General features: G+C 38.3%; 1 protein-coding gene across 3 annotated transcripts in view; it reads left to right on the top strand.

Moving 5' to 3' along the window:
* med13a (mediator complex subunit 13a) overlaps positions 1–14,062 on the top strand; it is a 122,203-nt gene that overhangs the window by 49,548 nt on the left and 58,593 nt on the right. For all 3 annotated transcript variants that reach the window (XM_051685983.1, XM_051685981.1, XM_051685984.1), the window contains 5 exons: positions 6,591–6,736; positions 11,780–11,977; positions 12,435–12,629; positions 12,879–13,041; positions 13,447–13,560. In XM_051685983.1, coding sequence (XP_051541943.1) covers positions 6,591–6,736; positions 11,780–11,977; positions 12,435–12,629; positions 12,879–13,041; positions 13,447–13,560 — 816 coding nt within the window. The remainder of the gene's footprint in view (positions 1–6,590; positions 6,737–11,779; positions 11,978–12,434; positions 12,630–12,878; positions 13,042–13,446; positions 13,561–14,062) is intronic.

Here is a 14,062-nt window from a genome sequence, read left to right as displayed (position 1 = left end):
CTTGGATTTGTTTTCAGGGTAGGGTTGTTGAAGCTTTTTGCTTGTCATGCTTTTATGAATTGTACAATACTCTTGTTTACCGACCACAATCTATGTTTTTCGATGAAGTTACTTTAACTTGTTTGCTAATATTATTGTCTTCTGAGTATTTTATAACATTGCTGTAGTTTCAAGTTTCCCTAAGTGTGTGTGTTACTTTTCTCAATTTTTTAACCTGTAATTTTATTCAGATGGAATGATTTTTAAAATAGATAGCAGGGCTTGACATTAAGTATTGTTAGGGCTCGACATTAAGCAATTTGTCTTTCGCTTGTCCGAGTAAAGACAGTTAGGCCTACTTGTCCGGAGAGAAAAAAAGGACATTTTTAATTGTGGTGTAAATATAATTGATTCAGAAGCAGTTATCTAATTGATATTCTCAATTATTCACTCGTTTCCCAGGAAGATGTGATGTTATCATGTACAGATTTACATACTTTAGTGAATGTTTGGATCTTTTTAACATAAAAAAATAAAGATATTGTGATGTTGAAAAGACTATTTGACTATTTCATTATGAAAACCACTTAAACGGCAGCACGAATGCAGATCACACCGGTTTGATCGTACGCCTCTGAGCCCAGAATAGTGTAATCGCACCGGCTTGGTCGTATGCGCGAAAGGGTTAATAACAACAAATTAATAATAAATGGTTTTATTATCATCATTACTACCATTATAAAAATAATAATAATTATTATTATCATTATTATTATTATTATCATTATTGTTATTATATGTAAGCAATATCACAAAAGCAAGTGTGCTGAAGCGCTTTGAGTGTAGTGTCAGATAAGTGCCACATAAGAGTAAAATTCATTCATTTAAAATATGTAAATAGAGTGATGGTTATCTTCCTCAAAGCAAGTAATATTTTGGTTATGTTTAACTGAATGACAATATCAACTTGAAAATAGAATGTCATGACTCCGGCTCTGCAGATGGATATCTCCGAGCGAGCCAGTGATGATCACAGGCATTGTCCAGGTAACCTAATATAATAAGATTCATCCACGCAGAAGAGCTGTTCAGAAACAACTCGTGTATGATGTTTTTCCACAAGTTGTTTGCAATTTTACGCTTAACCACAGATGTCGCTGGAGAGCACAAAGTTCTGTAGTGCAGCTTTAAGGGTATGCATCCCATCAAACTCGAATGTCTAAATCACACATTTGCTGTTGTTTATGCATTGACAAAAGTGTCAACTTTACTATGGGTCGCCGCTTGATCTGGGTGCTGAAACAAAATTTGTACTCACTTATGTGACTGGAATATGATTTCCACACTAGCACTGTGAACACTGTTTGATGTGAGTTTAGAAAAAGAGAGAGTATTACAGAAAAAGGATGAAGACCGTTAAATGTAATGAACCCCAGTGGCAGACCGAAAGGGTTTCTTCAGACAACTTGGCTACAGGGCTGTGGACACCACCTGTGTGAGTGTGTGTGTGTCTGAGTTGTTAAAAGCTGTTGAGATGAGATGTGAAGTGTGTTTGCGACTTTTGTAGTAGGGGATAGCTACGCCCAGACCAGAGGCGCTGTTTTCAGGAAGTCAGTAACAGCCCAATACAGCAAAAAATTCTGGAAAGTTACCTTCCATTTTCTCTTCCTCTCTCTCACTGTTTTACTCTTCACTAGCTTTTCTAAAAGAAATAGTTCACCCAAAAATGATAATTCTCTCATGATTTACTCACCCTCATGCTGTCAAAGATGTTTTGAGGATTTATGATGTGTTTTTATCCATACAATGCAAGTCAATGGTTTCCAAAACTTTCCAGCTTCAAAAAGGACATAGAGGCAGCGAAAGTAGCATTCATTTTGGACTCTGGGCTGGTCTGAACTCAGGCAGTGGTTACAGGTCATGTTTTTGTTTTGGGGTTTATCAGTGAGTGCCGGTTATGCTTAATTAGATGACGACGTGTGCAGTCATGTAAACGCAATAAACCATGTTCCTATATCGGCGTAAAGGCCATAAACGGCTTCTGAATAACCTTGTCGACATGGGTATATTTTTTCCAAATTATGGTGATTTTGCGTGCCATGTAAACACCTTACCCGGTATTCTTACCGGCGCATCCAATGTGCACACGTGTTGAGTGCATGTCTCTTCACATTTTAATGTCAAAAGTAGAGAATAATGCGATTCTTTCAAATGTAATGTAAACACGGATTTCTTGCTGTGTCAGATTTTCTTAAGCTGATTTTAGAGAGTAATCAGCGTATTAGTGTGTATGTAAACAGGCTCAGTGATGCACACACTGATCGTTCTGTCTGTAGCTGAATAGAGAATTTCAGGAGCATGCTGTTGTTGAGCACACTGTGTTTGTACACACCATGTGATCAAATATGATGGTGCAGCAGTATTGAGCTCGCTTATAGTGCCTCCTTTTATTAGTGTGTGTGTTGTGTTTAAGTCGTCATTTTTATTTGTATAGCGCTTTTCACAACACACATCGTTTCAAAGCAGCTTTACAGAAAATCTTGCATTAACAGAAAATTAAAATGTAATATCTATACAGTCCGAGTCATCATTTAGTAGTTTGATTAAATATGATTGTAAATTGTGTATAAAAATTAAATAATTGTATTTAGAACCCCAGTGAGCAAGCGTAAGGCGACTGTGTCAAGGAACACAAATCTTCATAAGAAAAATAACGTTGGGAGAAACCAGGCTCACTGTGGGGGCCAGTTCCCCCTCTGGCTAACACCATGAATATAATACTAATAGTAGTTATTTATGTGCAGTGCAAGTCATGGTTTAAAATTAGTCAACTAAGTAAGTGTAAAGGGCCATTGTTTAAACAAAGATTTTGTATGAACTGTAAGATTAATGACTAATGTCTTTGAAGTTCATCCTGGATTAACTGCAGAAGTTCACATAGATGCACTGTCCTTTGTTAGTTGGCTGATGAAGGGTTTTGTTGGCAATTAATTGATAGTCTGTGTATTCAATTTCAAGAGTGTAGTCCATCATTAGACCAAGATGAAGCAGGCAGAGATCAATGAGGTGCATCGCAGTTCAACCGGCAGATCATTTCGGTGAGGTCTATTCTAAGTCCTGTTTATAAGGTTTAAGAACTGTGTGAGATCTATGTGACTGAAATTAGGGGCGTTCGACCCCACAGAGCAGTAGATTCAGATTACATCTGCACTAATATCTCTACAGCCTGCAGTAAAACATGCCGTGGTAGTGCATGAGGTCTATGTGACGTGTTTACTTCATTTAGGCGTGACGTAGTTAGTGTTGGCTTGGTGTACGGCCCTCTTCATCGGGTCTCTCACTCTGCATGCAGATGTTTGGAATGTGTCCACACAGATGGCACGGTGCCTGTTCTGTGTTTCTGAAGAGAGTTTCTACGGCCGGTGTTATAGCTCCCCTCAATACCACGGTACTGCTTACTGGGGAACAGCCAGACCAGAGACGCGTCCAGAAAGGGGGGGCTTGTTTTTTTTTCAGAATACCTGCTAATTGAAGGCTGCAATGTAGTTGTTTTGCCAATGCACTACAATTGCTTTCAGATGACTACGATGATTCCAGATCAGCAGAGCAACTCTAATACACCATGTGAACAAAGGATTTTAAGAATGTATTAAGAATGCGGCCTAGTCAAACTTTTTACAGAGGCTTTACAGAGCTCAGAGTGTGACAAATGTATAAAAGTGTTATTGTCCTTGTACATATGTTAAAGATCCTCATGCATATTCATGAGGATTAGGTCAAACACAGTGTAAACCTTGGGGTCAAAGAGTAGATGCTTGCATCTCAATGATGTGTGATGTTTCTCACATGTTTGAGATGATGATACTTTCACTGTTCTTGGAGTTACAAACTGCATCTGATTCATTTTAGGGATGTAATGACGATCACTTCTCAGATGGTAATTGAATGATTCACAAGTATTCAATGACGCTATTATTGTGACTCATTTTGTAAAATGCTTTGTATCCATTTCCGATTTATTTTAAGGAATACTTCCACTATGTCATAAGTTGTTGCCTCCTTATGATTAATCTCATGTGTCTGTATTTTTTTTGCTTGAATGTGTAAAGCACAGTTGCCGTAACAACGTGCTACACGTAATTCTGTATCCTAAACAGTCTTTAGAACACAGAAAATTAAGAAGTCCTCTAAAGCATGGAGAATTACCAACACAGTAGCTTCTAGAAAATTGCTAATACTTTATTCTATTCTTTTGATAATTTTTAGGTACTCACAAAGACCATCTTCACATGTTGTATTGTCTGTTAGATGCCATTTCAGTCAGAATAAAAATGGACAAAAATGAATTAACCCTTCAGTGCATTCCTCGGGTATTTAGTGACCCGGGACCTCATTCCACCCCCTCTACCTCATCCATTTTTTGCAGTTGTGCTTTAGTATTCCTCAATCTCTCTCTTATAAATAGTGTAATTAAAAAAAAAAAAAAGATACAAATATATATATATATATATATATATATATATATATATATATATATATATATATTTTTTTTTTTTAATAATGGTTTAAGTACCAAAAGTGTATAGGGTCATTAAAGACCCTAAGTAGGTGTAAGTGTTTTTTTTGCACTTCCATAAATTATATTTTTATGATTATTTCATATCTATATAAGTTTGCTATCACATAATATCTATTTCTTTGTTTATTACAAGGGGAATAAAGACTACACTGCCTGGCCAAAAAGTTGCCGTTTGGATTTAAATAAGTGGATACTTAAGAGCCTATGATTGGATCATTATTGCAGTGATTAATGTTTCAACTGGCAAAACTTCTTTTAACCCTAACTGATGCAGTGTGTAGCTTCTCATTTCTTAAACAACCATGTCGGAAGACGTATCCCGTGGTCGTGGAAAAGATGTTACTGTGTTTCAGAAGGGGCAAATTATTGGCCTGCATCAAGCAAAGAAAACAACTTAAGGAGATTGCTGAAATCACTGAAATTGGGTTAAGAACTGTCCAACGCATTATTAAAACCTGGAAGGATAGTGGTGAACTGTCAGTTTCGTGCAAGAAATGTGGTTGGAAAAAAATCTTGAATGATCTATGTTCAATAGTGAAAGTAAGAGCATTTCCACAGGCACAATGCGACGGGAACTTACAAGATTTGGACTAAACAGCTGTGTGGCCACAAGAAAGCCACTTGTTAGTGAGGCTAATCGGAAAAAAATGACTTCAGTTTGCTAGGGAGCATAAAGATCGGACTGTGGAGCAATGGAAAGATCATGTGGTCTGATGAGTCCAGATTTACCCTATTCCAAAGCGATGTGTGCGTCAGGGTGAGAAGGGAAGCACATGAAGTGATGCACCCGTCATGCATAGTGCCCACGGTACAAGCCTCTGGAGGAAGTGTTATGATCTGGGGTTGATTCAGTTGGTCAGGTCTCGGTTCAGCAATGTTATGTGGCAATAAAATGAAATCAGCCGACTACCTGAATGTACTGAATGACCAGGTTATCCCGTCACTGGATTTTTTTCTTCCCTGATGGCACAGGCATATTCCAGGATGACAATGCCAAGATTCATCATGCTCAAATTGTGAAAGAGTGGTTCAGAGAGCATGAGGAATAATTTTCACACATGAATTGGCCACCACAAAACCTTAACCCCATTGAAAGTCTTTGGGATGTGCTAGAGAAGACTTCACAGAGCGGTTCAAATCTCTCGTCATCAATACAAGATCTCGGCCAAAAATTAATGCAACTCTGGACGGAAATAAATGTTGCGTCGTTGCATAAGGTTGTTGAAACTATGCCATGCCGAATGCATGCCATAATCAAAGCTAAAGGCGGTCCAACAAAATACTAGAGTATGCAACTTATTTTTTTGGCCAGGCAGTGTATATTCATACAAATAAATACTATATTACGTTCATTTTCTGTCCAACAATATTATTAACAATAATGGTGATTTATCAGTATTCCATATGTGTACACACACATACTATACATGCTATTTCTTACTTAAGGTGACGCTGTTGTTTCTGTGATTGACTTGATTTACATTTGCCATTGCTATTTGATAAAGAAACAATATGGAAGTAAACTATAGCAAGTACAACACATGAACAGTATGATATGACTATTGTCATTTTGGTGTACTACTGAAATTATGTAAGTTGTGTGTCTGTTTAGACTCAATAAGTGCCTGAGAAAATACTTGTGTAGCTAATGTGTTTCTTATGTGTTAAGTGTAGCTCAATATGTTTTTGACATCCAGTTGTATCTCAGGAAATCCCAGTGTGAAAGTAAGGAATCCTGTTCTAGATTTGTCCTGATTTGTTCCATTTTCTCTTTGATATATTAAAATTAAAACGTCATATATTTTATTCTATTATTTTCTAATTGTCTTGAAAATATTTTGAATATTTTACACCAACTGGGCAATTTGTAGGTCAATTTGTGATAGAGATGTGTGCCGGGTCTCTAAGAGAATATGTAAGATTGTTTGGTGAAATTCCCTTACATTTAAGGGTTAATATGACAACGTTTTCGGTAAAAGACAAAAACTTTGACTAAAACAAAAAACTGAACACCTGTCTCTCTTTTTTGCAGAGAACACCTGTCTTGCTCCTTCACATTCTTCCTGCATGGAGACAGTAACGTGTGCACCAGCGTTGAGATCAACCAGCACCAGCCCGTGTACCACCTGAGCGAGGAGCACCTGACACTGGCCCAGCAGGCCTCCAGCCCTTTCCAAGGTGAGAGAACATCTGGACATGTGCCCTAATGCTACATGGATGAGAAGTTCATCCTCCTCTGTATCTATACCTTTATCTTTTTAGACAATAACCATACCACTTGTTTTCTTAAGAACTGCATACACTGGTGAATCGTGCATGGTAAGACCAACAAAAAAATTATATAGTGTGCAAATGGGCAGTTTTGATGTTGTCTTTAAGCACCCACCTTGGGAAATATTTTTCTTGTTACCCTATTATTAATCTCTCTTGTCTGTCCTTATCCTTTTTTTCCCCTCTGTGTTCTTTTGTTTTTCCACTCCCTCTTCGCACGGTTTCCTCTTTGATCAGAATAATGGTTTATAATTAGTAAACACCAGTGGCATCCTGTGTAGAGTGCCCCCTCCTTATAAAAAAATTCAGAAATAGTGTCCCATTGTGGGAATGCGGGGAAGAGGTTCTTTATTACCGTTAACATTAGCAGTGTTAGTGACTTCAGAGAGAATAAGAGATCATCTTTAAATCCTCAACTCTCAAACTGTACAGAATGTCTTCATAATGCAGCTAAGCTATAAGGTACAAGGGATTAGGCTATATTTTGAATATATTCACGGCTAAAGGGCGCTGTTAGGCTTAACACGCAGCTTTAATAAAACCGTTACAAAATAATACAAATATTATGGACTGAAATTGTCAAGTTTTACCTTATGTTATTTTACCAAACTAATTCCCTAAGTGCCATTGGTCAAGTAGAAGATATAGGCTAGTCTCTGACCAAATGCTAAGGTTAATAGTGGCCTCTATGGGTACTGTGGAGTAGGGCCGCACAATTATGACAAAAATCATTATTTCCGTTGATATTGTAATTACGATTCATTGTGATGAAACAGTTTGTTAAATTTCTTATCTTGAGTGGATCAACTGCATGCCATATTCTTAACATTGGCTACACGTCCAAAACAAGCTAAGAACTGTGTTTTTGAAATACTTTATTGCTTTTTTAAACATCAGTAAAATCAAGGCTACTTGCCTAAATGGTCAACTTCACATTAGCCCTCTTAGAAGCATAAACAAACTGTTATTGACATTTTGAATCAATTATACACAGAAGTGAGCAACATACTTGTCTGTGATAGGTTCATGCAGCATCACTGAAAAAACAGACATTAAATAGGAAAATAGAAAATATTGACAGATGAGTAAACCTATATGGACTGCTATAATAGACACTCATCACGATTAGTTAATCGTGGCAGCTGTAATTGTAATAATTATTTATACAGACATTTGCTAGGTTAACAGGTGTTTTGTGTCATAGCTGTTGCTATAGAGTATTTTAGCTTGGCGGAGACGCTGTACTGACCAATCAGCATCCAGAACGAGAACTTTGCTTTTTATGATATGTATTAAATCACGCCTGCTGTTTTATTGCATATTTGAGAATGTTTCCAGTGAAATTTGAGCATAAAATATATAATTCATTCTTTTGATGGGAAACAAACTTTGCAGCGAATTAGGAATTTGTGATGTATCAATTGGAACCAGCCCCCACCACCCCACCATCTCTCTGTCTCTCTCTCCCTCTGTCTGTCTCTCTCACTCTCTGTCTCTCGATCTCCTTTGGTCTGCTTCTCACCGTTTCTGACAGTCTCAGATTAGTGAGCATGCGAGTGTTGCGGCTATGACCTCATAAAGAGCAGTGAGAGGGGTGTAATGAACTCATTGGTCACTTAACCAAACAGAGGAGAGAGAGACAGGATAGTGCAAAGATTGCTTGACAGAATAAATGCGAGGTGAACGGTGTGATATTAGAATACATTTGTTTGCCTGTTTGTCTGAAAATTGATTTATATCTGTGTGATGCCCCCAATCAAATGCGGACCATGACAGCAGACCTTTCTTAATGATGGCCGACGTGATGTGACATGGGGATATCTCTTCAGTGGATTCAGTCCTTCAAGCTCCCCTGCAATGCAAATTCTGACCCCCAACCACCACCACCACCACCTGCCTGAGGAGCTCAGCGCTGGGCGTCCTTTTTGTAAATATTTTGTGTATCTCAGTGGAGTATTTTCTGATGCATAGCGACGAGCCGGCAGTCCAGAGGCCAAACGAATACAGGCCACGTCACCTTGGTTTGATCAGGGAGCTGTCAGATATTAAAAGAGCCATTTTTGCCTGGAGAGACGTTCTGTGAACGAGCCGTGTTTGTTTTGTTACATCTGACCAGCTTGTCCTCACCACTGCTGTGTATATGCGTTTGTAATGCCTTCTGTGAGACTTAGACCTGGGGCTTCTTTGAAATAATGCATTTTGGAGACAGTTTACTTAAAGCCTGTTTTGATAAAGGATAATGATCAGAAATAGAGCGCATAGGTTTAAGCTGCCATAACCCATTAAAGATTAATCATACCAACTTTCGATTTGTATAGTGCTCAACCCTCTCCATTCCCTCTTCCCATACCTCTTCCGGATGGACGGAGGTGTCCTTTGTCATTGCGGCTTTTATGGATTTGTGTGATGAAGGCCTTGGAATGAGCCGGCTAATGGAAGGATACAGGATGGATTCATCCAACCTTTTCTCCCTCCTTTTCCCTGGAAGCTGCATTTTTTCCCCCTGCCATCAGTGGATCAATATTTCATGAAGCCAGGTGGAGCTTGATCAAGAAAGAAAACGTCCATTTACGAAATGAAATTTCCCAGCTCCATGGGAAAATTTGTGACTACCTACCTCTCTGTCTAGTTTCTTTATTTCTGTCTGTCTATCTGTCTTTTTTCTTTCTTTTTCTTTTTTCCTTTCTTTCTGACTCTCTCTTTTCGCCTTTTTCTTTTGTTTCTTATTCTTAATTTCTTTCTTACTAAATAACTATCTCTTTCTATATTTCTTTCTTACTATATTACTATCTCTCTGTCTCTTTTCTGTCTTTCTTCCTTTTTCCTTCCTTCCATCCTTTCATCCATACATAGTTCACCCAATAATGAAAACTGTCATGATTTACCACTCTTATGCCGTTCCATAAACTTATAACTATGATTTTTCCATTGAACACAAAATATGTTATGGACAAAGTAATCGGATTACTAATTACTTCATTTAAGTTACTCTCTAAAATACTTCATTAAAGTTTTTGTCTCAACAAATTCAAATGCCATTATTTCCTCATTCATTGTTGCACACAAGTCATGCTTTAACATGCACTTAAGCCCCGTTCACACCGCCAGTGGCATTGTCGCTTGATATCGCTAGTCCTTGTACTTTATGCCGCTAGCAGGCATTCCTACTGCTGTCTCTCTAACATTATTGGTGGACTGCACAACTGGCCATAGCTTTTGAAATTCCGATCACAGATGAGATGTACTGCCGGTAAAACTAACATATTCTAATTGATAAGGAATCAGTTTTATTGTCGCTAAAAATCAACATTTTTATAAAACATGCAGCAGTGCTCAATGCATCAAATCACTAACAAGATGAACAATCTATCAATGCATGAATGAATCTCATTCAGAATGCAGACAATTTCTTACATGCATTGTTTTTTTTATTATAAACACGTATGTGGTTACAGACAAGTCATATAAAACAGTGACATTTCTCAAAGTAACTTCATCTTTTCTGCACTTGACTCCAGGAGATAATGTGAGCTTTACTGACTTCACTATCATTGGTAGTGGCTCCTAATTGTAATCTGATTACAAGAATTTAAAATGTAATGTCTTGCATACCTTTTTGTAAAGTACTTGGAAAAAGTAATTAGATAACAGTGACTAATTACTTTAAAACAAATGACACCCAACACTTAAGGGGATGGAGGCTAACATTCTGCCTAACATCAAATTTTTTGGTGATCTATCCCTTTAACCTTTTCATGCTCTTTCTTTCACCCTGTTTTCACTCTCTCCTGAGTGACCTGTTTATTTAAGTTGTTTCATGGGCTTTGAATGAGCACTGCTTGGCAGTAACTGTGTTCCCTGCTTCATAGACTCATTTCCTTTGGTGCTTTTCTGATTACACGCTCTTCACTCTTTGTGAGTTCCTGCTACATATGGTGGGGTTTATTACAATATAAGAGCCAGTTTTGGGGCAAACAACTACATTTCCAAGGACAACACTGTATACACTCATTGAGCATTTTATTAGGAACACCTCTACACCTACTTATTTGATTATCTAATCAGCCAATCTTTTGGCAGAAGTGCAATGCATAGTATCAAGCAGATACGGGTCAGGAGCTTCAGTTAATGTTCACGTCAACCATCAGAATTGGGAAAAATGTGGTCTCAGTGTTTTGACCGTGGCATGATTGTTGGTGCCAGACGGACTGGTTTGAGTATTTCTGTAACTGCTGATCTCCTGGGATTTTCAAGCACAACAGTCTCTAGAATTGACTCAGAATGGTGCAAAAAACATCCAGTGAGCGGCATTTCTGCGGACGGAAACACCCTGTTGTTCGAGCTGACAGAAAGGCTACGGTAACTCAGATAACTGCTCTGTACAACTGTTGTTAGCAGAATAGCATCTCAGAATGCACAAGTTGAACATCAAGGCGAATGGGGTACAACAGCAGAAGACCACGTTGGGCACTTTATTAGGACCATAGTGTTCCATAGTGTTATTTTTGCAATTCCGTTCAGTGTTGCAGAAATTTCATACTTAAGCTTTAAATATTTTAATTTTTTTTTTTAAATATATCTGTTTGCTCACCTGCTGTTTTGATCTCCATCTCCATTTTCCGTTTCAAACTGTTGTTTTTTGAACCCATACCACTTTAATATAGTATTATTGTAATATAATATTATTATAATTAAAATGGTTAGTTTGGAGAGCTTGCATTACATTACTGCATTTGACAGGGATAATTAAATGTAAATAAAAAAAAATTTTCTTTGTATTTGTAGTATTCACATAAAATTTAAGTGGCAGTATGTGATTGGAATTAAAAGTGCATAATAATTGAATCGTGATCGAATCAAATAAGGGCAATCAGTTTGCCTATATGCATCCCAGATACTTGACCTTTACACCTTTACATCATTAAATCCCATCTCCTATTCTCTCTACAGTGATTCTGAGTCCATTTGGACTGAACGGGACATTGACCGGCCAGTCCTTCAAGCTCTCTGACCCCCCAACACAGAAGCTCATCGAAGAATGGAACCAGTTCTATCCCATCAGTCCCACTTCCAAGGAGAGCGCAGAGGACAAAATGGAGGACGTCGACTGGGAGGACGACTCGCTGGCAGCAGTGGAGGTGCTTGTTGGTGAGTTCAACCTCAATATGAATTTTTCAAACAAATTGCTGTTAAATAGAAAAATTGCTTTTGGTCGAAACTAAATAGTAATACTAAAGTCTAGAGTATGTGTATATATTAGGGAAGCACAAAATATCTCATCAATACACATTTCATCTACAATATTGTCTATTAAAAAACATGCTATTTTTACATGAAATAAATTATGCAATAAGAACTTTATAACATCATATAACAAGAACATTATAACTGTACATGTACAGTATGAAAAATAGATAACTTGATTTCTTTTGAAACCTGGTATAAAAAGAATGTTGTTTGAATTTTAATAGTAAGCTCTCATATTTTTGCCATATTATTGATCAATGCCAATTAACAACCCGACTTATATTGATTTATGTTGATTGATTTTCAGAAATGTGCATTAATAAGTTGTTGATTGTGTAAATCTGGTTGTTTCCTCCAGGTGGTGTGCGCATGGTGTATCCCGCATGCCTGGTGTTAGTCCCACAGTCAGACATCCCCACTATAACACCTGCCGGGTCCTCGCACTGCAGTGCTGTCTATTCAAATGGCCATCCAGTGCCTGCTTCAAACCGTGACCCCGCCATCTCCTCTGTGACCCTGACCCCTCCCACCTCACCTGAGGAGGCCCAGACAGGTAAACGCCCCTCAACCCTGATTTAAGCCCATACACCTGGGTGATGTATTTCACCATCATGATTTGCAAAACAGCGGCTTACAATGGCTTCAAACGTGGCTCATCCAATCTGAATTTTGTGTCCAATAATGTGGCTTTCAAAATTAGATGTTTTCATACCTAGGATATTGTTATACAAGATATGTTCATGTTTTCTTATTTACATATTTTGTCTCCCATTTAATGTCTTTCTTCCTCTCTTTTTTCCAGTTCACTCTCATTCTGCGCAGAAGTGGATGCGGTTGCCGATGGCGATGGATGGATTCAGTGTTGACAGCACCAGTCACCACGGTGGCAAAATTCCACGAAGGATGGCCAGCCAGGTGGTCGAAACCGTCTGGCAGGAGTGCAACATCAACCGAGCTCAGAACAAGTGAGTGTGCTCAGACATCCTCAGATGAGCTCAGAGCAAATCTTCAATTTGATAATCCCAATTCGCAGTCATGTTAAATCAAACAGAGCAACAATGCACTGGAAAACACCTCCGAGTCACAGAATGTCTTATATTTGTCACTGTTTATTAAAGAAAAGAAAGTAATTGTGTATTTTGTGATTTAGGCAAAGTTATTGTATTGCAAAAACTGGGGGCTTGAGTTCAGTTATTTGTTCATACTGACAGTATTTGAGCCTCCCCTTTAAACTGCTGTATGAAAAATTCGAGAGTCAAACTAATAGTGAAGATGGTTGTCAATCCCAAGCACTGACTGTGTGAAAGTAGTCTTACAGACTTTGCAGGAGATACAGGGAGTTTGATTTTTGTTTCCTTGTGTATCCACAGACGAAAATTCTCCACCACAGCCTCCAACGGGACCAGCGAGGAGGAGACACAGATAAAAGTGGGCGCTTGGGATTTTGTCGAATCCACACAGAGAGCAAATTGCAACTGTTCAAGGTACAGACACACATACACACTCACACCTGTACTCTCACAGGCTTTCCTTATTTAACCATCCTGCACTGCTGCTGCCACTAATCGCTTTTCAGCTCTTACGATGTCATTTGTCACACTGTGAAATGGCAGGCATTATGTTTACTGTGGAGTAATAAAGAAGCTCTTTGTAAAGGCTGGAGAAACTGGTTTCTGAGTGATGTCGCTCTTTGTGATGCCATGCTCAGATTCTTTATTTGATGTACAGATGGTATTAACTTTAAGGGCTTTAGTTGTGCTTATTGTTAATGGGTGATTGGAGACCTCTGTCTCTATTTAGGCTTAGGATCGCCCTCTTTGGGGTTTGAACCTATGACCTTTGATGCACATAGCACAAAATTCAGGGCTCGACATTAACGCTTGTCCGCTTGTGCGGGACAAGTGGATTTTTGAAGGGGCAAGTGAAAGAGAATTTTACTTGTCCAACTGGACAAGTAGCCAGATTGAAACGTCAATAACGAAAAAA

This window comes from Myxocyprinus asiaticus, chromosome 43, assembly GCF_019703515.2.
Source record: "Myxocyprinus asiaticus isolate MX2 ecotype Aquarium Trade chromosome 43, UBuf_Myxa_2, whole genome shotgun sequence".
Classification (NCBI taxonomy): domain Eukaryota; kingdom Metazoa; phylum Chordata; class Actinopteri; order Cypriniformes; family Catostomidae; genus Myxocyprinus; species Myxocyprinus asiaticus.
The sequence above is the reverse complement of the archived record's forward strand: the minus strand, read 5'-3'. Positions and strand labels throughout refer to the sequence as shown.